Source organism: Symphalangus syndactylus, chromosome 7 (assembly GCF_028878055.3).
Source record: "Symphalangus syndactylus isolate Jambi chromosome 7, NHGRI_mSymSyn1-v2.1_pri, whole genome shotgun sequence".
Classification (NCBI taxonomy): Eukaryota; Metazoa; Chordata; class Mammalia; order Primates; family Hylobatidae; genus Symphalangus; species Symphalangus syndactylus.
This window is the reverse complement of record NC_072429.2, coordinates 85,493,386-85,520,083: the sequence shown is the minus strand read 5'-3', so window position 1 is coordinate 85,520,083 and position 26,698 is coordinate 85,493,386. Positions and strand designations below refer to the sequence as shown.

The 26,698-nt window shown below is 34.4% G+C and overlaps 1 protein-coding gene across 7 annotated transcripts in view; it reads right to left on the bottom strand.

The window, feature by feature from the left end:
* Positions 1-25,886, bottom strand: part of CNBD1 (cyclic nucleotide binding domain containing 1) — a 757,690-nt gene extending 731,804 nt beyond the window's left edge. For 5 of the 7 annotated variants that reach the window (XM_055286698.2, XM_063643392.1, XM_055286704.2 and 2 more), the window contains exons 1-2: positions 25,719-25,885; positions 7,522-7,591 (exon numbers count right to left, since the gene is read on the bottom strand). In XM_055286698.2, coding sequence (XP_055142673.1) covers positions 7,522-7,591; positions 25,719-25,806 — 158 coding nt within the window. In that variant the 5' untranslated portion in view covers positions 25,807-25,885. Of the gene's footprint in view, positions 1-7,521; positions 7,592-25,718 lie in introns of all 7 variants that reach the window. The other 2 variants (XM_055286700.2, XM_055286699.2) reach the window with 1 other exon arrangement.
* Positions 25,887-26,698: the final 812 nt, after the last annotated feature.

Here is a 26,698-nt window from a genome sequence, read left to right as displayed (position 1 = left end):
TCACTTTTCCAGCAGCATATGAGAGCAGATCTTTTCCCACATTCTTACCAAGACTTGAAGTTATCAAACTTTTACAGGAGCTGATATTTTATGGATGAAATTTGTGTCTTGTTTAATTTGTATTTCATGAATTTATTGGCCATTTTAATTTTCTTTTTGATGATTTCCTATTCATAGCAATTCCCCATTTTTTTATTGGGTTCTTTGTAGCAATTATTTACATAATTTAGATATCAATCTTCTTTTGTGATTAACATATGTTGCAGAATTTCTACAACTACTTCTCCCATTCTGTTGGCAAGAACACTCACTGTCTTATGGCCAAATGTAGCTGACAGGAAGCTGCAAAGAGTGGTCTTGAGTTTTTAATTTTAATAATTATGATTTTTTAACTAATAAAGGAATTCAGTAAATTTACAGGATACAAAGTCAATAAAAAAATTAGTAGTATTTTTATACAAAAATAACAACACAAATGAAAAAGGAATCAAGAAAGCAATCCTCTTTATGATAGTATCAAAAAAACCCAACTTAGTAATAAACCAAGAAGGTGAAAGATCTGTACACTGAAAATTATAAAACAGTGATGACATTTCAGATGACACAAATAAATGGAAAGATATCTACTGCCCCAAAGATATCCCTGGATTGGAAAAATTAATATTGTTAGAACAGTCATATTATGCAAGCCAATATACAGATTCAGTGCAATCTTTAACGAAGTACTATTGGTACTCTGTGAAGAATGCCATTGGTACTTCGTTAAAGATTGGGGGTATCACATGTACCCCCAAACACGTACAGTTATTATGTATCAATTTAAAAACAATACATAAAAATAATTTTTAAAAAATAATTAAAATTAGAAATAGAATGCCTCCCACATTGTTTTCCTTTCTCAGAATTGTTTTTGCTATTTGGGGTCCTTTATGTTTCCTTGTGAATTTTAAAATGGGAAAAGAATGAAATTGTACCCCTATCTTATGCCATACACAAAAATTAACTCAATAGTAGCCTACACTAGGGAAAAATGTTTGTAAACCAAAATATATCTGATAAGGGATTAATATTTAAAATTTATAAAGAACTCATACAACTCAATAGAAAACCAAACAACACAATTGAAAAATGTGCAAAAGACATGAATAAACATTTCTCCAAAGAAGACATAGAAATGACATAGAAATAGTAGAAACTATTTGCAAAACACATATTTGATAAATACCTGGCATCCAAAATCTACAAAGAACTCTTAAAACTCAACAATAAGAAAACAAAGAAACCAATTTTAAAACAGACAGAATCTGAACAGATCCTCATCCAAGAAGACATACAGGTGGAAATTAGCTTATGAAAAGATGATAAACATCATATGTCGTTACAGAATTACAAACTAAAGCAACAAGATACCACTACACATTTATTAGAATGCCTAATTTTCAAAACACGGACAACACAAATGATGATGAGGTTATGGAGCAAAAGAAACTCACTCATTTTGGGTGGGAATACAAAGTGGTACAGCCACGTTGGAACCGTTTGCTAGCTTCTTATAAAGCTAAGCATAGGCTTATCATATGATTCAGCAAGCATGCTCCTTGGTATTTTCCCAAAAATCTATGTTCACACAAAAACCTGCACATAAATGTTCATAGCAGCTTTATTTCTAATTGCTAAAACTTGAAAGCAACCAAGATGTGCTTCAATAAGTGAATGGATAAAAACACTGTGGTATATCCATAGAATAAATATTATTCAGCAATAAAATGAATGAGCTACAAGCCAAATACACACACACACACACACACATTCACCATGCACACACACACAGAGAGAAAACAATTTAAATACATATTGTTCAGTGAAGGAAGCTGCTGTGGTTTAAATGTGCCCCCCAAAATTCATGCTTTTGAAACTTAATCCCCAGGGCCACAGTGTTGTAAGGTGGGGCATAATAAAGGTGATTGAGTCATGAGGGTATGACTCATAAATTAATGCCATTATCACATTAGCAGGTTAATTATCATGAGATTGATATAAAGTAAGTCTAGTCCTTGGTGTCTTTCTCTATCTTCTCTATCTTTCAAAAGCTTGCCTTCGCCTTCCACTCTTATACCATATGCTCACCCTTGCCAGATGCGAGTCTCATGCCCTTTGACTTCCCAGCCTCCAGAAGTGTGAGAAATAAATTTATTTTCTTTATAAATTATCTAATCTCTGATATTCTTTTATAGCAACAGAAAACAGACAAAGACAGAAGGCAATCTGAAAATAACATATACAGTATTATTCCAACTATATGACATTCTAAAAAAGACAAAATTATGGAAACAGAGGAAAAAAATCAGTGGTTGTCAGGGGTTGAGGATAGGGAGAAGGGAGGGAGAGAGATGGAGCAGAAATTTTTAGAGTAGTAAAACTATTCTGTAATGTTGAACACACATCATTACATGGAATGGTTGTTCCACGTCATTATATACTTGTCAAAAGCCCTGCAATGTTCAATACAAACAGTAATCCCTAATGTAAATGGGCTTTAGTTAATAGTAAATAACAACATTGGCTAAAAATTGCAACACAGATACCATGCTTCTGCAAGATATTGATCATATGGGAAACTAGGAAGGAGGGGTCAAGGTATATATGGAAATTATACTTTCTACTCAATTTTTTTGTAAAGCCAAAATTATTCAAAAATTAATCTATTAAAATATATGAATTAAATAGATTTAACTTGTACATAATGTGGAATTAAGATGAGAAGAGATTTGAGAATGTAATTCCACTTACAAGTTTGGTAGTCCTGGATTTAGGTAATAAAAGCTAGAGTGGAGTAGTAGATTAAAACATGAGTGATAAACAGTAGAGATGCAATGGAACAGTGGAATCTAATTATAACACATGGAGAAATAAAGAGAAAAGGTAACAAAACATGCCTGCAAGATTTTCATGCTTTAATCACTGGGTAAATTCAAGCATTCCACAAGTATTTTTTGAATGTCAGCTATGTATCGTGCACTGAAATAAGCAATAAAAATTCTCAAGTGCACCAGACCAATAAGGTTGTTTTTTTTTTCCAGGAGTTTACAGTCTAACAGTAGTGATATGGATAGAAATAGAGAAAGAAAGCAAGTTTTCAGGAAAGAATGAGTTTGTTTCTGAAATCAAGATCTAGGGAAATCTGAAGGTTAATGAAATCTTAGCAATTATCTATAGCAACTCGTCTAATTTGAGTAAGTTTAAGATAATATCGTCTAGACCAGTGTTCCTTAAGGGGAAGGGAGGATGGGAGAAGGAGAACTATTGACATTTTGGCTGGGACCGTGTGCAAGATTTTACTTCACATTACTAAAGGTTTAAAATCCCCACTTCCTTCTAGTCATGGTAATAACTATAAATGTGTGTACATTTCAAATGCTCCCTAGTGAAGGTACTGCCCTAGGTAGAAAACCCTGCCTAAACAATTGGCTACACATTAGGTAAAATATTATTAATAGGTATGCCTTGAATTATAAGCCTCCAACTTGTTAACAACCTATTGAATAAATGTAAGATCCCACCTATCTCTGCCCACATTTTCTGCCATCCCAAAAGACAGGGCTGTTCTGGATTGAGAGTGCCAGCTAGTGGTCATCAGAGGAAACCTCAAAATAAAAAATGGCTTCATTCCAGGCAAAGCAATGTTTAATGGCTCAAAGCTCAGATCATTTCTTTTATGTGTACATAAACCATCTTTTTAAAGCTCTCCTCCCTTTCCTTTCTCTTCCAAACTTTATATTCATAAAAATAAAAGTCCCCTATCTCTTCATTTCTTTATTTCTTAAGATAAAAATACATGTCTAATTATGTCTGGAAAGCCAACAGAATTATCAAAACATTCTCATTAAGAAAAAGAAAGGTTCTCACCGACATCCTGTGAGTGAAAAAAGAGAAGAAAAAGGAAAGTAAGATATTTTGAAACAAAAATTAATAATGAATATACTGTAAAGGGTCTTCCAGGAACCTCCTTAAAATCATTATAATTGTCTCTATCAAACTCTTAATACTTTTCTAATTAAATGTACTGAAACAATGAGAAACAATTACTCAATTTTTAATTTTTTCATTAATTACTACAAATCTTAAAATGTTATTTTCTTCTTTATTATAAAAGCATAACATTTCAGATATATTTTGAGCAAATGAGGGAAAATTGGGTACTCTATGACTTTGTCAGTTAGCTCTTGTTTTAAGTAACAATGATTAACAATCATATTTAGGTTAAAGAGTTTCCACTAGATGATTGAGTTGACTTCCTGTTCTACAATTCTATGATTCTATAATATTGTGTCTTTGGAAAATTCTGAATGCTTGACAGTTAATTTATAAATGGACTTTGGGCTAAAAGCTGTTCATGGGTGATAGTTTTTATAAGTATTCAACTGTTCATGGGTTATAGTTTTTATAAGTATTTGACCTTTTTTATAATAAAAACCCTCAACAGAAGGAATGTACCTAAACACAATAAAGGCCATATATGATAAGCTTACAGTTAACACTATACTCAAAGGTGAAAAGTTGAAAATTTTTCATCTAAGATCAAGAATAAGACAAGTATGCCCACTTTCACTACTTCTTTTCAACATAGTATTGAAAGTTTTAGCCAGAGCAATTAGGCAAAATAAAGAAAAAAAATACAGCTCAATAGGGAAGGAAGCAGGGAAACTCTCTATTTGCAGACAATATGAATCTTATAAGTGTAAAAGCCCAGCGACTCCACCAAAAGCTATTAGAATAAATAAATTCAGTAAAGTTGCAGGATATACAAAATCAACGTACAAAAATTAGTCATGCTTCTATAAACAAACCACCCAAAAAAACCTAGAAAAATAATTCTATTTACTATAGCAACAACAAAAATAGACTACTTAGGTGTGAATTTAACCAAAAAAGTTTAAAGATCCGTATACTGAAACACTAATGAAAGAAATTGAAAACACAAATAGAAGGATATCCATGTTCACTGATTAGAAGAATTAATATTGTTAAAATGTCCATACTACCAAAAGTGATCTACAGATTCAAGGAAAATTGTATCACAATTCCAATGTCATCTTCACAATAATAGAAAAACAATTCTAAAATTTGCATGGAACCACTAAAGACCCCAAACAGCCAAAAGAGTCTCGAGCAAAAAGAGCAAAGCCAAAGGCATCTCACTCCCTGAACTCAAAATATATTATAAAGCTAGTATAATCAAAAGAGTATGATGCTGGCATAAAAACAGACATATTGATCAATGGAACAGGATAGAAAACCCAGAAATAAACAAACACAGTTATAATAAATTGATTTTTGACAAAATTGCCAAGAACATAACAATGGAAAAAGGACAGTCTCTCTAATAAGTGGTGCTTTTAAAAACTGGATATCCACAGCAGAAGAATGAAATCAGACCCTTATCTCTCAACATATACAAAAATAAACTCAAAATGATTAAATACAAAAGAGCTAAAACTTAAACATAGAACTGCTAGGATAAAACATAGGGGAAAAGCTCCATGACATTGGTCTAAGCAAAGATTTTTTGAGTATGACCTGAAAGCACAGGCAACAGAAGCAAAAACAATCAAATGAGATTACATCAAACTAAAAGCTTCTGCACAACCAAGGAAACAATCAACGAAGTGAAGAAACAACCTACAGAATGGGAGAAAATATTTGCAAACTATATATTAAAAAAGGAATTAACATCCAAATATACAAGGAACTCAAACAACTCAGTAGCAAGGGAAATAGAAAACAATTTAAAATGGACAGAGTTTTTGAACACCTACTTTACCAAAGAAGACATATGTATAGCCGATGTATTCATGAAAAAAAAAAATAACAAATGCTCAATAGCACTAATCAATAGGGAAATGAAAACTAAAGCCACAGTGAGATACTACCTCATATCTGTTAGAATGGCTGTTATCAAAAAGAAAGGTAAGTACTGATGAGGACCTGAACTGAAAGGAACCCTCATACAGGTAAACTGTTAGTGGGAATGTAAAATAGTTCAGCCATTACAGAAAACAGTATGGAGTTTCCTCAGAAAGACTAAAAATAGAATTAACATATGATGCAGGAATCTCACTTCTGGGTATGTATCCAAAGAAACTGAAATCAATATGTTGAAGAGATATCTGCATTCCCATGTTTATTGCAGCACTGTTCACAATAGCCAAAATGTGAAATCAACCTAAATGTCCATCAGTTAATAAACGGCTAAAAAAATGTAGTACTTATGCACAGTGGAATACTGTTCAATCTTAAAAAGAAGGAAATTCTTCTGCAACAACATGAATAACATCAAGGACATTATGCTAAGTAAGATAGAGCAGGCACCGAAAGACATATACCATATGATCTCACATAGAGTTGGAATCTGAAAACATGAAAGTCGTGGAAGCAGAGAGTAGAATGGTGGTTACTAGGAGCTAGGTTGCTGGGGAGGAATGTGGAGATGTTGATGAAAGGGTATAAAGATTCAATTATACAGGAATAAAAAGATTTTAAGACCTATTGCACAACAGAGTGACTATAGTTAATAATAATGTATTGTTTATATAATAGCCAGAAGAGCAAATTTCAAATGTCTCATCACAAAAAAGTAAGAGAAGTCATGGACATGTTAATCATCTTGATTTAATTATTCCACATTGTATACGTATACAAAAACATATTTTATCACAGAAATGTATATAATTAAGACTTCTCGATTAAAAGTAATATTTAAAAATAATCCGCTCTCCAGACAATACCAAAAAAACACTATAAATCCGTATCTATCCTAACTTATTTATAATCAACACAGAAAATTCTTGTACATTTTTCTGAATCATCAGAACATACTTATTTTTACTGAACATCAAAATAAAATCCAGTGCAAAACATTGAACTCTATGCAAAATGTCAAGGAGTAGGAAGCACTAAAATAAATAAAATAAATCTGCCTTCATGGAGCTTGTAGTCTACTAGGATGGAAAATTTGCATTCAAAAATTTAGAAATCCAAAGTGATATCATCCCCCCTTGGTTATTAATTTTTTATTTTATCTTCAATAAAAAATCCCAGGATAATATACCAACCTACTGCCTTTATTCTAATAGAAGAAACAGTGATATTTCCTGGTTCTCTGTTTCCAGTATATTTCAACGAGGCATTCCCTATTCACTGCTCAGGTACTTATTTCACTCAGTATGTGTGTTTTCGACCACTTAAGGCTTTTTCCCCTTATGACTGCTTTTTAAGTACTATAAAGGGCCAGCTAGACATGAGTTATGTTTGTTTCACACTAAATTGTTTCCTTAAGATGTGACATATATATTCTGCCTCTTCAATCTGAAGAAATAACCCCCAGGTTTTCAACTGTTTTATCTGTGTGATAAATCAGGTACCTGTGAGAGCCAGCAATGGTTTATTACTATACTTTATCCCTAAAACAAAAATACCCATATTCATTTGAATGACAGAAAAAGAAATGCATGAATAGCTTACCTGTGCTGTCCTCTAATGTGGCATAATGCATTCAACTGGCTATAATTAATGTGCTTAGACTTTTTCAAGTCTGAAAAAAATCAATTAAAAATTTGAGTAATTTTCCATAATCTTATTAAGCAAGTGTGTAAATAGAGTTTAATTGCAAACATTCATCATAGTGAAAGAATTCAGTGACTATGGAAGTGAGGTATTAACAGTCTTTGTTTAATACACAAGTAGAACTGCATAGGGTGATTAAAGTGAGGAAAGAATTTAATGTTTTTTATTGATGTCAAATCTGGTCTGGCATTTTTTTTTTATTTCCAGTAAATGCTGAAGTTTGTCTGTGTTCATACAATGTCACTTCTCTTAAAGCAAGCCATGCAGAATCCCTATCCAATACTGTTAGAAGATGAACTGGTTTCAGAACTTCAGACATGACAATTTGAGTAAGAGTTTTCTTAATTTGGTCTCTCACTTTCACTCTTGCCCTTCGATTCAATCCTACCTATGTCGGCCTATTCAATTCTATGCAGGTCCCCATCTTTTGTTCCCCCTCTTCAGAGCACCTTCCAGTGTCTGGATTCAGTTTGCAATTCCTTCTAAAGATCAAATGTAAGAAAATCATAAAGGAGTCTTTAAGAGCAGAAAGATAGTAATCACAGCTAAAAAGCAAACTAATTGTCATTCTTCTTCAGTGCCAGAATGGGCGGACATCCTTCAAATTAGATGGAAAGGAAGATAGAGTATTGCATATTATAGCATCTTTACAGTGATGGCCTTCTGCTTACTGCAGAAGAATGAGTGCTATTAGAACTGTTGTAAAAAAAAGCAATAATAAATACTCACTTAGGCATATTACTCCTTTCTTTAGTGAAAAGTTATTGAGAAAATCAGTGGTTTAATGTATTTCTCAAACGTTAAAAAATGCATTCACTGACCACATTCTAATTATGAAGAACTGGAATTTGACATCCAAATTTATCTGTTTTACTTTTAGTTTTCTGAATCATTAAATTTGACTTGGTATAAAAATTTTGTGATCCTTTAGATTAATCACCAATAACAAATTGGTATTAATCACCAATAACAAATACTGCTTTTCTAAATAAGAAATTGAAATAAGGGAAACTTAAGCAGACAACTGATTGCTATCCATATAAATCATATCATAATAAACTTGGAAATACTGATTACATGATTTAGGCATTTTCTTACCCACATTGCTCAGGTAAGCCTTAAGAAACAAAAAAATTACCAAATTGTGTTTTAGCATCATATGGAATAATTTATTTTAAATGAACCAAGCTGTCAGTTTAGATAAATCTAAACTACCTTTTAGTCTAGTAATATTTCTGATATATAAAATCTTAATCATAGATTTTTATATACATAGATTAGGAAGGAACTTCTATGAGGTATTCATTTAGCCTATTTTTCTAATCGTGTTCAAGAAGAGTGTCAGTAATAGCTCTGATGAATGATATGGACAGGAAAGGGAGATGGTGCCACAGAGATTTGGAAAAAGGTCAAGGTTTGAGGAATTCTGACCAAAAAAGGGAGGCTTTAAAAAAGTAAATATTCTTTATTCTTCATTTAAAGCAGGTGACAAAAAATAAGAATTATAGAACAGAGAAAATAAGATTAAGAATTGCTAGCAAAGAATAGAAAGATTAAACTACTACTTTGCTTTTTATCTAACATTAACATTGCCTGAGAAAAGCTATAGCAGTAGAGGTCAAGGCTTCATAGTAGGCTTGGAATAGCCAAGTAAACTCAAAACTAGAATGGGCTGGATAGCACTCACAGCCTAGTAGAAGAACACTTTAATTCATCAAAACATCTCTTTGCTGATCCTCAGTTCTGAGAGGTATTTGTTGCAAGGCTCTTTCTGTGGAGGGTGTTGAGCAACATAATGGATCTTGCCTTTGAAAGCAGTTTCATTAAAAAGAAAAAAAGCCAAAGGTTTCAACATGAAATTGTAACTTTGTAAAGACCAGATGTTGAGCTTTTCTTATCATCAAATTTAATACAGGGATAAAGTTTAAAGAGGTTCAAAGAGCATAAAGTTTACATTTGTTTTCCAGTCTTCTTTTTCCTGATGAATTTGCCTTAGCCTGGCTTTTGACAGAAGCAGAAAAGACTTAACCCTATAATAGGGTTAAAATCAAGGGTTTAGACTACAGTATATTTGAAAGAGTGCTGGAAAGGGGTTAGAAAATTAATCTTTAACTAGGAACCCATTGTGCAATTAAAAAACCAATTATCTTTATTGATATAAGGCCCACTGTATATTATTGGAATAGAACAATTAAATTCCAATGTTTTGTTTGAATGTTATATTGATGATCATTTATATGTGTTAATGATTATTTAAGGTAGATATATCTTCATATGTGTGCATATAGTAAATTAAGTATGCATGTGATGGAAGTTAGAAATGGTTTTTGTGTTACATGTAACTAAACTATTTTTCCCCAACAAGCTTTCCTTTAAGAGGTATATAAATACCTTTTGCAAAAAGCTAAGAGGAAGCAATAGAATAAGTGAAGCCTTAGAAATTCTGTAAATACATAGCCACGATTTACTCAGAGACCAGGCTTATCTGAGTGGCTAGGAGGCAAGAAAGAGATGGACAGCGTAGCCCTAGAAAAAAATATCACAATGATCCTGCAGCAATGTCAGAGCAGAGTTAGCTGGAAAACACAGCATAAAATGGCTTCAAAGTACTTAGAGTACATATTCTAATAATCCAATGATAAATGGAACCTTGCTTAATATGATTTTTAGAGCACAAAGAAGCAGTTCAGCAGCAGCCATGGCAACAGAAATACTGGCAACAAACTTTTTTGTATTAAGAATAGCAACCCTTATACAATAATAAGTAGAAGGTGAATTCTAGCACAGGACTGAAGTACTGAACAAGAAGCTGGATGGGAGAAAATAAAGAAAAGGATCCTTCAGAGACAATAAGCATGACTAAGTCTTCCTATATACTTGAATTAGTGATTTAATTACAGGGAGGAGTATGTTTTAAAATAAGTCTAAACCTATCTAGTGAGGTCACTAAACATACCTATGTTAATGGTTCGTAGTGTATCTATCCATTTTTCAACTAGTTTTTGTTTTCTAAAATCTCAAAGGTAATTTTTCTTTAAATAATATAATATTAGATAGGCATCAGGCACCCAAAAAGGGTGACTAAATAAACCTTCAGAGGCAAAAGAATAATGCCCAGTCAAAGTCTTCTATTAATAAACGCTGGCACACTGACAGGGACAATTCCCAAGTGGGCCTAGATTGTCCCTGTTCATTGACTGGGTGGGTTAAGATGTTAAAATAGAACTGTATTACCTGAGAAGTGAAAATGGGGGCAGTGGGGGAGTGGTGGGGAACATACAAAAGGGAAAGGGGCAATGTTTTACCACAAATTATCAAAATAACTTCTCTTTATACCCAGCATTTTTGGAAAAAATAATCTACGTTTATCTTTTCTATTTCCCCAACCCAAATTTACTCTTCCATCTACTATAATTAATCTTCATTATTTTTTGAAATTTTTTTCATTAAGATCATCAGAGACCTTGTAGATTCTAGTCAAATAACCTCTTCAGTCTTCATCTTACTACGCCCTGTGTGATGTTTGACACTGAAGTTTCTTCTTACTAGGTTTTTGTGACACCATTCTCTCCTTTCTTGCTTTCCCCTTATTAGACTGCTCCATTGAATGCTATCTTCTTCTGTTAAGCATTGATGTTGGCCAAGAATCCATTCTCATTACCCTTGTTTTCTCTTCTCAGCTTAGATCCTCTTTTTGCATAATCTTATCTGCATTCATGTCTTCAATGATCACACTGATCTTAAGATTCTCAAATCCAACTCTCCAACCCAGATCTCTAACCAGTGCTCCACTAATATTCACGTGAATGTTGCCCAGGAAAATCAAACTCAAGATAACCAAAACTTCACTCAAAATTTCTCCCATGTTTATTTTGCCATATAAAACATGATCCTCTCCTGAATTTTGTCTGGATTAAGAAAATCCCTACCACTTATAATAACTTTGTCACCAATCTATTTTTTTTAACTTTTAAGTTACAGGGAACATGCAGGGTGTGCAGATTTGTTATATAGGTAAACGGGTGTCATGGTGGTTTGTTATATGCATTATTTCATCACCCAGGTATTAAGCCTAGTATCCATTAGTTATTTTTTCTGATCCTATCCTTCCTCCCACCTTCCACCCTCCAGTAAGCCTCAGTGTATGTTGTTCCCCTCTATGTGTCCATGTGTTCTCATCTCTTAGCTCCCACTTACAAGTGAGAACACGTGGTATTTGGTGTTCTGTTCCTGAGTTTGTTTGCTAAGGATGATGGCCTCGAGCTCCATCCATGTCCCTGCAAAGGACATAATCTTATTCTTTTTATGGCTGCATAGTATTCCATGGTATTTATGTACCACATTTTCTTTACCCAGTCTATCACTGATGGGCATTTAGATTGAGTCCATGTCTTTGCTATTGTGAAAGGTGCTGCGGTGAACATATATGTGCATGTGTCTTTATAATACAATGATTTATATTCATTTGGGTATATACCCAAATAATGGGATTGCTGGGTTCAGTGGTATTTCTGTCTTTAGGTCTTTGAGGAATTGCCACACTGTCTTCCACAATGGTTGAACTGATGTACAGTCCCATCAACAGGGTGTAAGTGTTCTTTTTTCTCCACAACCTCACCAGCATCTGTTATTTTTTCACTTTTTTTTTTTTTTTTGAGACAGAGTCTTGCTCTGTCGCCCAGGCTGGAGGGCAGTGGCGCAATCTCGGCTCACTGCAAGCTCCGCCTCCCGGGTTCACGCCATTCTCCTGCCTCAGCCTCTCCGAGTAGCTGGGACTACAGGCGCCCGCCACCACGCCCGGCTAATTTTTTGTATTTTTAGTAGAGACGGGGTTTCACTGTGGTCTCGATCTCCTGACCTCGTGATCCGCCCACCTTGGCCTCCCAAAGTGCTGGGATTACAAGCGTGAGCCACCGCGCCTGGCCTATTTTTTTACTTTTTAATAACAGCTGACTGGTGTGAGATGGTGTCTCAGTGGTTTGATTTGCATTTCTCTAATGACCAGTGATGTTGAGCTTTTTTCCATGATTGTTGGCCACATTTATGTCTTCTTTTGAGAAATGTCTGCTCATGTCCTTTGCCCACTTTTTAATGCGGTTGTTTTTTTTCTTGCAAATTTGTTTAAGTTCCTTATAGATGCTAGATATTAGACCTTTGTCAGATGCATAGTTTGCAAAATTTTTCTCCCATTCTGTAGGCTGTGTGTTTACTCTGCTGACAGTTTATTTTGCTGTGAAGAAACTCGTTTAATTAGATCTCATTTGTCAATTTTGCTTTTGTTGCAATTGCGTTTGGCATCTTCATCATGAAATCTTTGCCCATGCCTCTGAATGGTATTGCCTAGGTTGTCTTACAGGGTTTTTATAGTTTGGAGTTTTACATTTAAATCTTTAATCCATATTAAGTTAAGTATTGAATACGCTGTTAAAAAAGGGGGTCCAGTTTTAATCTTCTGCTTACAGCTAGCCAGTTTTCCCAGTACCATTTATTGAACAGGGAATCTTTTTCTCATTACCTATTTTTGTCAGGCTTGTTATAGATCAGATAGTTATAGATGTGTGGATTTATTTTGGGGTTCACTACTCTGTTCCATTTGTCTATGTGTCTGTCCTTGTACTGGTACCATGATGTTTTGGTTACTGTAGCCCTGCAGTATAGTTTGAAGTCATGTAGCATGATGGCTCCAGCTTTTTTCTTTTTGCTTAAGATTGCCTGGCTATTGAGGCTCTTTTCTGATACTACAAGAATTTTAAAACAGTTTCTTCTAATTCTGTGAAGAATGTGAATGGCAGTTTAATGGCAATAGCATTGAATCTATAAATTGCTTTGGGCAGATGGCCATTTTAATGATATTGATCCTTCCTATCCATGAGCATGGAATGGTTTTCCATTTGTTTGTGTCATTTCTGATTTATTTGAGCAGTTGTTTATAGTTCTCCTTGAAGAGATCTTTCACCTCCCTTGTTAGCTGTATTCCTAGGTATTTTATTCTTTCTGTGGCAATTGTGAATGGGAATTCGCTCATGATTTGGCTCTCTGCTTGCCTGTTGTTGGTGTATAGGAATGCTAGCAATTTTTGCACATTGATTCTGTATCCTGAGACTTTGCTTATAAGATTGAGAAGCTTTGGGATTGAGACAATAGGGTTTTCTAGATATAGAATCATGTCATCTGCAAATAGGGATAGTTTTACTTCTTCTCTTACTATTTGAATACCCTTTATTTCCTTCTCTTGCCTGATTTCCCTGGCCAGAACTTCCAATACTGTGTTGAATAGGAGTGGTGAGAGAGGGCATCCTTGTCTTGTGCTGGTGTTCAAGAGGAATGCTGCCAGCTTTTGCCCATTCAGTATGATGTTGGCTGTGGGTTTTTCATATAGGGTTCTTATCATTTTTAGGTATGTTCCTTCAATATCTAGTTTATTGAGAGTTTTTAACATGAAGGGATGTTGAATTTTATCAAAAGCCTTTTTCCGCATCTATCGAGGAAATCATGTGGTTTTTGTCTTTAGTTCTGTTTATGTGATGAATCACATTCCTTGATTTGCATATGTTGAACCAACCTTGCATCCCAGAGATGAAGCCTCCTTGATCATGGTGGATAAGCTTTTGATGTGCTGCTGGATTGGGTTTGCCGATATTTTGTTGAGGATTTTTTCATTGATGTTCATAAAGGTTATTGGCCTGAAGTTTTCTCTTTTGGTTGTTGTATCTATAACCAATCTTGAGATCTTATTCTACCCTTTCCTCTTCAGGGCCAAAGTGTTATAGAGACTGTCAATTCCACCTCTTTTTAAATATATCCTAAATATTTTCAAAATACAGTTTTCCATCAATATCCATGGGGTGTTGGTTCTAGGACACCTCTTTCACTCCTCCAATACAAAAATCCATAGATGCTCAAGTCTTTCATATAAAATGGCATAATATTTTCAGATAACCTATGCACATCTTCCCATATAGTATAAATCTTCTCTAGATTACTTTTAATACTTAATACAATATAAATCCTATTTAAATAGTGTTATACTGTATTGTTTTGTATTTTATGCTATTTTATTGTAGTATTACTAGTTTTTTTTATTTTTTCTAATATGTTCGATCCCAAGTTGTTTGAGTCTGCATGGGGAAACCTCAGATACAAAAGACTGACTGTGTGTCTCCTGTAATCCCAATGACAATAAGGACTGTCGTTAATCAGAAGTCACCAAGTAGGGCCGTGTGACATGTACATTGTGAAGTAGTATTATTCACATGCCTGCCACAGCTCGATATCTTATTTCAGGTTCTCTTTGAATCTTGTCTGTAATACTGCAATAATCTCCTAACTAATGTCCCTGACTTCAGCTTCTTCCTCCCCAACACATCCTCCAGTCTACTCTCACAGTACTTTCTAAAATTCTAATGTGATTGTTAAACTTTCTTGCTTTAAATCCCTTTGTATGTAATACATGCTTTTTATAATTGTACCTAAATTAACTTCTGTGACCTCATTGAACACTACCCGCTAAGTTCCTCCCCCATTCTCTCCGTCTTTCTTTTTTTCTCTTTTTTTGACGGAGTCTCGTTCTGTCGCCCAGGCTGGAGTGCAGTGGCACAATCTCGGCTCACTGCAACCTCTGCCTCCTGGGTTAACACCATTCTCCTGCCTCAGCCTCCCAAGCAGCTGGGACTACAGGCGCCTGCCACCATGTCCATCTAATTTTTTTGTATCTTTAGTAGAGAGAGGGTTTCACCGTGTTAGCCAGGATGGTCTTGATCTCCTGACCTCGTGATCCATGTGCATGTGTCTTTATAATACAATGATTTATATTCATTTGGGTATATACCCAAATAATGGGATTCCAGCCTCCCAAAGTGCTGGAATTACAGGCATGAGCCACAGTGCCCAGCCTCATTCTCTCCATCTTTCAACGACACATGTTCTAGGTGCTCCATTAACATATCTTGTCCTTTTGATATTATGTTCTCTTTGGATCATTACTCAACTTAAAAAACTCATCCATACTTTTAGATCCACCTCAGAAGTTAACCAGTGCCACTTTTTGAAACTCATCTTCCATAGAAAAAGGTAAATGTATTTTCCATTGTGTTTTTATAGCACCACAAGAATACCTGCACTAAAGCAAAAATATCTTTATGACTTTTTAATTTATATCTATATTTCTTCAGATTTATGATGATCCCCTTAGAACAGGGTCCATTTTCTATTCATCTTGAACCAAAACACTAGAACTTACCATAATGATTGGATTTAAATAATATTTAGTAAATTATAATGAATAAATAATAATAATGTGACTCTAATTTGTCAGGTGAGAATCAGTTGTATGCAATGAAAATCAAATCAAGGAAAAATAACAACGGCAGATAAGTGGAAATAAAAATGTTATTAAAGGAATACTTTCAAAAATCTAAAAACACCCTGCTTCTTGCAGAAGATCATATTTTAATTATTTTATCTCCCATCTACATGAGATTGAACATCAAGTCAATGTCATTTTTTGGCATTGAAAATCTATTCATCATGACAAACAGCCCACTAAATAACATAAAGAGTAAAAAATAAAAATTTGGGGAAGGAGCCTGATCTTCAGTAAAACTGAGGATTAACCATATTTTCTAACTATGAATTCTGAATAATATCAACCAAATAGTGAAACATCAATAAACTGTAAAAGAAGTACAAGAGAAAATGCATGCTATTCTTGTTTGAGGAAATAGGAAGAGTTCTCCAGGGGAAGCTGATACAGCTCTGAAGGATGCAGCCACTAAACCTTACTTGAAATGGGAAGATGCTCAGACATGGACAGTCTAAGGGGATATCCTTGAACCAGTGACATTCATGAAAGGCAGGGTTAAACAACGGTCCCACATAACACTCATTTTTTTTTTTTCAGAATAAAGTTGTGATAATACAGGGGACAATGTTAAGTGGCAATCAACACAGAAGCAGCTGATCTCAGTCACTGAAAAAAAAATAGATTATGGCCAAATAACTACACAGAACCTTTGGAATATAAATGATGACAGCACAAATTAGGAGCATATTGTTTAGGGAAGAGAACAGAACAGAGTTGATGAAAAGTGTTCAACATTAACATTCAAGAAAATTCCATCTGACTGCTGAACTAGTGCACTCTCCACCACCATTTATTTTCTAACAAGTAATCTGCCTTCAAAAAATAACCATTTAATAATCCTGGAACCTAAGCACAATATGCTCTAAGGGAAAAGGTAAAAATGATTAATTTATAATAGCAAATAAAAATCAAATAGTATGCAGTATGCACTAGAATAATAATTATGCCAGGAAATAAGCAAAAATCTGTGCTTCTCCATCACACACACACACACACACAAACACACACACACACACACGCGCACACAGCTTTGATGAAAGAAAAACAAGATTACATGGCATTAACCATAAATAGGAAAACAGAAAGAAATTACAAGCAGGCAATATTCAGGAAATAAGAGGAAGATAAAATAACAGGAATAAAATCCACATGGGAAACTGCAAAAATGACAAAGATTTAAGAAAATATAGCCATAGACACAGAGGCTAATACATTCAAATAAATAGGAAATATATAAAGAAAGGAGAAAATAACAAATGAAAATAGGGAGCAGATACTATATGTAAAAATGATATCTGAGTAAGCAAACAGAAATAAGAGTAGACAAAAAATGCTCAGATATAATGCAAGAATACTTTTCTTATATAAACACTTGAATCTGGAGAATTAAATATAATACCATGACTCAGAAAGGCAAAGAGAAATCATGATACATGATTTACAAAAAGATGAGATGTTCTAGGTGTTACTCGATTAGCAACTAATTGTTACCATATTTCAAAGATAAAGAAATAATTATTTTAGCAGCAAGCCAAAAGAGGAAGCCTTCTACAAGTGTGAAAAACTTTGGTCACAGGCTTCACAGCAATGTCCTGGCAAAGAGTAGGGCAACCTCAGGGAAGAAAAAAATATGACTCATGAATTTTATTCCCCAACTAATAGATATGAAACCTCAGAGATATTATTTGGATATCAAATTTAGCCTAGTAAGCACTGGGTGAAGAAATCACATACCCATACAACTAAGACTTAAATAGGATGCAAATATACTAATAAAGTGTAGGCAAATTTTGTAAACATTAACATAAATAACTTATTCATAGGTTATAATGGAGATAGTATAAATAATGAGTAACAAATGTGAAGTTTCAGCAGAGAAGAGGAGAAAATGTAATATATATCTGTACATATTCCCTTACAAAGTAGATAATTAATAGTTACAGTTTAAGAAATATTAAAAATAATATTTAATAATATTTAAAGATATGAATATAACTGACCAAAGACTTAAATATTTGTTGTAACAAAATCAACATGTGAAGAGGGAAATTTTTCTCATTTTATACTAGGTTATAAATATGCATTGTCTAAAGTTGATAAATCAAGAAATAGACATTTGATTTAGGTATAGAATCAAGCTATTAAACATTTTTGTTCCCAAATTATATACCATCAAAATTCATAAAGCAAAAATTGCAGGTATAAATGGAGGCAAAATAAACTCCAATAACTTCCCTTTGTCATCAAACAAAAATCAAATAGGAAATGAATTGCTAAGGATGTAGATTTTACATATATTAATCATGTACCAAATTTTATTCTTAAATCAAGAAGATATTAAAACTAAAACTATAAAATATAAAGTAAAAATAGTGAAGCCTTTCATGAACCTATGGAATATAGTTAAAATATGTATTTCTCTGAAGAAAAAAATGACTGATATTACAAGAAGAGAGAATAAAATAAAAAATTAGCTTTTAACTCAAGTAGTTAGTACAAGAAAATTAAAATACGTAAGAAAAATGGAAAGGAGAAAACAAAGAAAAGCAATGAATAAATTTATAAAACAGAAAAAATACAGAAAAGTAAAAATCAAGAGCTGGTTCTTTGGAAAGGAAAAAGTAAACCACAGGCATATCTAAACAAAAAGAATGGCATAAGTACTCAACATAAGAAAATTGGGAACTAACAGTATATATCATTAAAAAGAAATTAGAAAAGAATGTTTTACACAAAGATGTAAGGTCAAAAAAACTGAAACTAAACAAAAATGATTTTTTAAGGAAAATGTATATTACTTATATTTGACATTAGAAGAAAGAGAAAAGCCTAAGTAAATTAATTGCCTTGAAAAAAATGGGGAATAATCTCAAAGCAGTTTTCCTCCACCACACACACACACACACACACACACACACACAGAGGCATCAAACAAGGCATTATCACAGTGGATTCCATCAAATCTTCATGGAAGAGACAATACATATGCTTGTTAAATATTGAAACATAGAAAAGTTTTCAAATTTGGTGAAGCAAGCAAAACAATTAGATGCAAATATGACAAAACATGAAAAAGGAAACCAGAGATTAATCTCACAAATACACATGAATATTTTCCAAAAATATATATGAGGATATGGTGCCCAGCAACCTATTAACAAAGATCATACAACAAAGTAAGATTTATCCAAGTAATCAAAGAAAATTCAATTAGAGAATATAGCAATATAATTTTCCACAATAAGCTGAAATTTTTAAAATTATAATCTCCCTAAATACAGAAAAAGTATTTAGTAAAATTCAACATAGTTCTTAGCAGCTTAAATTGAAAAAAGTTTATTTTTTTAAGCTGGTAAGTAGATCAAACCAAAAGACAGAATCATGTTTAATGTTGAAACACCAGAAGCAATAGCAATAAATTCAAGAATGAGATAAAGATATATATTAGTGCTACAAATTTCTGAAAGTACCAAAGGACACAATTTAATAAAAGAAATGCACAAGATTTAGAAATTAGAAAGATACAAATCAGTTTTTGCTATTACTGTAATTATATAGATTTTAAAAAGTACCTAGACCAGAAACCCATTAGAGTACTTGCCAAAGTGGCTTATTCCAGAAGTAACTAATTCAATAGCTTGCCCTTTTCCTTGAACAGTGAGTCCTAAAACCAATGTGACAGCAGCAGATGGTAGACATCTACGCCAGGAGTAGGTGGGGTGAAAGGTAAGGTATCACAGCATCCAAGACCAGGGTGTGGAGGGCATCCACGTTAAGGTGGGACTGTGCAGAGTCTCAGAACAACCGGGTAAGGAGGACAGTTGTGGGGTGTGAGACAGAGGGAGTGTCCCAGAGCTAAACGTCAGAATGGATGGCAGTGAATATGGAAGATAGATTACAAACAAGGAAACTACTCAAAAGTGTTATGTTAAAGCTAACAGGAGAAAGCTTTATCACTTCAGAGATGGGAGTTAGAAATACAGAAAGGGAGAAGATAAGAATGAGCCTGTGGTGCTGCATTAGGATTAAAGAAATCAGTGTAAACTCAGAATTTTTAATATATATATATATATATATATAAATTGATTTACAAACAAATATAAATGTGAATTTGTATTCCCTAAATCTGTCCACTGAGAGGGCCTGGGAGCAACGGCATCCTAAGATCAATGACGGACAGAGCACCCAGGTCTTAAATTTTCATTAAAATAAAACAGGGCTCTTAGGGAAAATGGCTGATTCCAGGGATCAGACAAAGAAAGCATGAAAAGAGCTTGAAAAATCTCATCGTGTCAGAAGCAAAGAAATACTCAAACCAACCTGAAGTGGCTCCCACTGTCCAAACTATGAACAATGTGATCAAAATACATAATAAAAATAACTCCTTAAAACTCTTTGAATAAAATAGAAACCCCAGAGTTCCTATATTTAATTTTTATTTTTTAACCCAAATAAAGAATGGTCAATGTATTTATTTAATATTTCATGAGAGATGGAATATTCATACGCCTTAAAATACATCTTCACAAAACATACTAACTTAAAAAGAGAAAAGAGTACATTTACAACTGGAAAGCTCTCTATGTATCACCTTAATCATTATTAAAGTGAATGTCATCAAGAGTGGGACAAACTGAGATCATATGGCCCCTGATAAGATGGAAGGAGAACATGAAATCACTCCTGTGATATTGCTGACAAAGATGTCTACCTCAAATCTAATCATGAGGAAATATCAAACAAACCAAATTGAAAGATATTCTACAAAATAACTGCTTTGTAGTCTCCCAGTATCAAGGTCATGAAAGTCAAGGAAAACTGAGAAACTATTCCAGACTGAAAGAATTGAAGAGATAAGACAGCAAGATCCTGAAGAGTCAAAGCAATCTCAAGAAAAAAGAACAAAGCTAAAAGTATCACACTGTCTGATTTCAAAATACAAAGCTATCATAACAGTATGGTGCTGGCATAAAACAGACAGATTGACCAGAAAAACATGAGATTTTGAATTGGATTGTTTTACTAGAAAGGACATTATCAGAACAACTGGCCAAATTTGAATGGGGTCCAAGGATTACATTACAGTAATGTATCAATGTTAATTTTCCTGATCTTGATAGTTGTAATTATGTAACAATTTTTTTTAAAATGCACACTAAAATATGGGGATGATGGAATGTCAAATTGCTCTAGAAAAATAAGTTCGTTTAATCTGAACTTCCAACATCTGTAAGATTATGATTATTTCAAAAGTTTTTTAAAAATTTAAATTTAATATTTCTCACATACTGACTTTACAGTTAGAAAAAGATATCATTCATAATAGAAAAAAGATAAAATACCCAGGAATAAATTTTATTTAGTGGCATACAAGAACACTTACATAAATTCGAGGGAAGATTTATTTATTTATGGATTTATTTTTTGGTAGAAACAGGGTCTCACTATGTTGCCAAGGCTAGTCTCAAACTCCTGGCCTCCAGGGATCCTCCCATCTCAGCCTCCCAAAATGCTGGGATTACAGGTGTGAGCCATTGAGCCTGAGAAGTAGGAAGACTGAGCATTGTAAAGATACCAGTTATTGAGTAGGAAGACCCAATATTATAAATATGTCAATTCTCCACAAATTAATCCTTTTTCAAAAAGCAGAGTCTTGGCCAGGTGTGGTGGCTCACGCCTGTAATCCTAGCACTTTGGGAGGCCGAGGCGGGTAGATCACCTGAGACTGGGAGTTTGAGACCAGCCTGATCAACATGGAGAAATCCCGTCTCTACTAAAAATACAAAATTAGCCGGGTGTGGTGGCACATGCCTATAATCCCAGCTACCTGGGAGGCTGAGGCAGGTGAATAGCTTGAACCTGGGAGACAGGGGTTACAGTGAACCGAGATCACGCCATTGCACTCCAGTCTGGGCAACAAGAACGAAACTCCATCTCAAAAAAAAAAAAAAAAAAAAAAAATCTAAAACAACAACAACAACAACAAAAACAGGGTCTCGCACTGTTGCTCAGGCTGGAGTGCAGTAGCATGATCGTAGCTCACTGAAACTCACCTCAAATTCCTGGGCTCAAGCGATCCTCCTGCCTCAGCTTTCTCAAATGCACAGGGAACAGAAGTCAATGTAGATAAATGAGATTACATCACTCTACAAAGCTTCTGCACAGAAAAGGAAACAATTAACAAAGTGAAGAGACAACCCACAGAATGGAGAACATATTTGGAAACTATACCTATGATAAAGTGGTAATATCCAAAATATACAGGGAACTCAATTCAGTAACAAGAAAACACACAGTCCAACTTGAAAAATGGGCAAAGGGCCTGAACAGACATTTTTCGAAATAAGACCTATGAATGGCCAACAAAAAAATGGTCAATATCTCTAGTCATCAGGGAAATACAAATTAAATCCACAGCGAGATACCACCTCACACCTGTTAACATGGCTACTATCAAAAAAACGAAAGATAAGTGTTAGAGAGAAAGTGGAGGAAAGGGAACCCTGATATACTGTTGGTGAGAATGTAAATTAATACAGTCATTTTGGAAAGCAGTATGAAAGTTCCTCAAAATATTAGAAATAGAATTACCATATGATCCAATAATCCTACTTCTGCCTCTATAGTGACTACATAAAAATTTTATAAATGTGATTATACAAAATGTGACTATAATTAATAAATACAAATATATTAAAATAGTATATATAATTTCTTCATACTGGAAAAGCCAGGAGAGTCTTTGGGGGATTAAAGTAATTTAGGAAAACTCTGAAGAACTGAAATGATAAGAACAAATAGAGGAAGAGCAAAGGGAACCCCAAACACAGGAAACATGAGCTAAGGCATGACAGTATGGTGAAGATTATGATGGTGTAATTAAAGGAATATTTTTCCTGTCAGCATGAGAACCCTCCAGCTCTGTTCCTTATAGGCCAGATTAAGGTACAGTTAACAGTGCTGTTAGGCAACATTGCTTATGATAACAATGATCTTAGATCGATGACTTGCATTTGGACTAGGAAGCACTACAGATGATATACGAATACCTGATGAGCAGTCACTGAAATGAGCTACCCTGAGTACTTTAACTCTTGTAATTGAGAGATTTCTTACAGGAAACTTGGAAGCAGTGCCTTTGGAATTTTTATTAAAAACGATGGTTTATGAGGGTTTTAAGCCAGGGCAATTCAGCATCTGCTCTATGTGACTCTCACTACCTTGAACCTGAGCTACTATGTGGGTGGCCAAAGAGGGCTAGCTGTGTGGGCTGCAGCCTAGGCATCTGGAGACTTCTTCCACAGAAGGGAAACCCCTAACAGTGTCCTTATGGAAAGGTGTAACTTTACATATTTGCCAAGTGTGTCCATCTGAATGTTTAATTTAACCTTTGAAATCTTCCTGTACCTCTAATCAGTATTGGTAGATAGGCTTAAGGAATAACAAAGTGTTTTAGCTGTAGTGGAGAGTTACATCAATGGAAGAATGAGATCTAGAGCACGAGAGACAGATTTTAGCTTAATCATGAAAGATTTAAATGCCAAATTCTGGAAAATAGATTGTAATCTAAGTTTTAAAGGAGAGTAGAACCCTGACAGCTTTTGAGTGTAAAGTGATCAAAAAGTTTAATCATCCTATCAGACAAATAAATCTAGTTCACAATATATGTTGGAAGGAAGACCAGAGATCAGTTCTGTGAAAGATGCTGGAGGACCAGCATCTTCAGTTGGCTGAAGGATTGGTAACATGGAACAAATAACAGGACTAATTTCTGAAATAGGCAGATAGAGCAGTAGCCTGAGACTCAGGGGAGACCAAGCCTGACATCTAGTGGAGAGATGTGATTTGCAAGGCATGGCAATTTACTTCACCATTTCCTGTTTCCTGCCTGAAGTCCCAGGTACCATCAAGCTCCCATTTAAGTTCCCATAGCTTAATTTCTAAATGCCACTCAAAATGGTTTGACAAAAAGTACATCAAAATAGTTATAACAGTATTAGGAAAAAAAAGACTAAACGTTTGCTTTACAATAAAACATCCATCTTTCCTCCTTGGGATTAAAATTTTGACTTTTATCCTAAAAAATTAAGGTGAAGAAAAAAATTTTTCAATACTTCTGAATTTTATGATGGCACATTCCATTGGGACTATCATTGACCATATAGACACAGAAATGGACACAAACATTCAACCTTTTTCCCACCTGTTATTCCTTCTTGGAATTTTCATTCTTACTTATTTTAGTTTGCTAAGGAAAATTGTTGTCTTGCTACAGTTAGCAAAAAGACACAGTTATTAAGGCAAGCAGGGCACGTCCTCAAAGAGAAGTCGCAGATATAGAAACATCAAGTGGGAACCTCTAAAGAGAACACTGGGAGCTCCACCGCTTTCCATTATGCTCTATTCAGTTCTGAGATCTAAATTGCTGCTGATTTTTCATCTTTTAATCACTTCACAGAAGTTAAGTGTCCTTGGGAGGCACTACAGAGGGTAGCACAAATCTCATCTCATTGATTCTAAATTAATTTGATCTTTTAACTCCCAGCTACCGAGTTTCCTGGGCTTTTAAAAAATATTATTTTATGGTGACTTTTATTTTCTTTTTCACAAATAAAACATGAATAGTAGAAGCTGTGTTTTTTCAGCAAAATTGCACTTAATTCTTATTTCCACTCAAGTAGAAATAGAAAACTTTGACCAGATGCAAGATTATTTTCACAATAATACAAATGGAATTAATTTTGTTTAACATAAGGATTTTGTCTAACACTATTCAAGACATCAGTGTACCCCTTCAAGGAGTATCAACTGCCACCTGTGATACCTTTTAACCTGGAGACTATGAGCATTAATTTTTTAAAATGTATTTGGAGAAATTAACTCTCACAGGAAGGGAAAAGGATGGATGGCTTAGCTTCTTCAAATCAATACTATAAATCTGCCCAATGAATAATAAAATAAGAGTTAATGCTTTATTGAAGTTGAAAAGGATCACAATTATTACCTTTGTTATCCAGATATTTTTTAAAAATCTTAACTAACACTGGAACTCATACATATTGCTAGTCAGAATGATGGTGTTCAAATACTAAATCTATAAATTCGATGGCCATAAGAAGTGTTTACAATCTTAAGAAAATGTTACAGGTTTAGACTAATTACATAAAATGAGAAAATACTGTCAATTATATAAACTTTGAAATATCTAGTTCTATACTTAATTCTTATAAGAGTAGAAAATAAAAAAGTTAAATAGGAATAAATTTCACAGTCAGAATAGTAGGAATTACCTTTTTTTACTTGTCAAACTGAAATGGGAATTCTCCTAGAGAATATTAAGTATTAATTATCCCATTAAGGGTAGTAGGACCAACTCTTGGTATGGAGTAGAAGATCTGCTAGAAAAAGGAACCTGATAGCTGGTGGAACATGTGGCCTCTCTAAGCCTTTGTTTTCTTTCGTCTTTAGAAATATTTCAATGTACCTGAAGCTCTAAGAGTTCATAAAGATCTTCATTTTACAAAGAAAAAATACTTAAGACCTAGAGTACTGAAATGACTTCAAGTAGACCAAGCAGGATTTACACATCTATGTTCTTTCCATTCCTCAGCACTGTCAATAAGATTCCCAATGTCCCTATCAATCCTGAAATATCCCCAATTTTCATAGCTGGGGTAAGAACCACTGAAAACAATGGTAGATGAACGAGAGCATCAAAGTATTTCCCACTCACTTGGTATACTGTGAAGTGGAGGAGGAGGCACATTGTTAATAGCTGTCATGTGAGACAAAATAGCTGCTGGAAGAGAAGACATCGGCATCCTGATGGCTCAAAGGCAGATGACCAGAGGCTGCTTGAGAGGTAAAAGATCACTCTTTGCCTGCAGGCTCATAAAGCGGAACTTCAAGGTCCTCTCTGATAGGTTGAATCCTACGGAATCTTCTTGTTCACAGTTCTTATCCATTATTTGTGCATTTCCAAGAGGGTAATCTAGACCAGGAAGAACTATGCTATATTTTAGTCCAGTGGAAATCATGAGGAGGACTTTATGAGCTATAGGGAGTAGCAGTAATGAAGAAGGAAACTGTAGCCCACAAGGCCGATACAGCAGAATCAACAGCACTCATGAGTCTAGGTGAAATGAAAGTGTTCACTTCTTGGTCTTCCATAGTCCAGAGCCCTTTTCCTGCCTACCAAATGTTTACACTGGGTTTCACAGGCCTTTTTTGTACCAGCAGTAACAGAGATAGCATATTTATACTGTTCTTCATGGCCACATTTATAGGGTAAACCATCCCTTCTAATTATCATACACCAATAAACTCACCCCTGCTTACATTTAACTATATTCTGCTAGAGTGTGGAACATGTTTTTTTTTTTGTTATTTTCTGCTGCTTCACAATAATTAAGGACAGTTACAATGGCTGGGGTTTAGAATCCTAATTAATGTATCTTTTGATGCTGTGTATTATCTTCCAAGGCCTTTAGAAATATGTTCCTGGTATCAAAACTGTTACAGTGATACGGACGGGAGACAGGGAAACACTGGGTAGAAGAGTGCAGTTCCCCGGTAAAGGCCTCACCCTCAAGCCTAGAGACCTGTGGCCCTAGATGGGGACAAGCATTCCTGTTTTTGCACCTAAAAAGTTGCCTTTTGGCCTGCGACACACCCTATCCTGTACCCATATAAACCCTGAATCCCAGGCTCCAG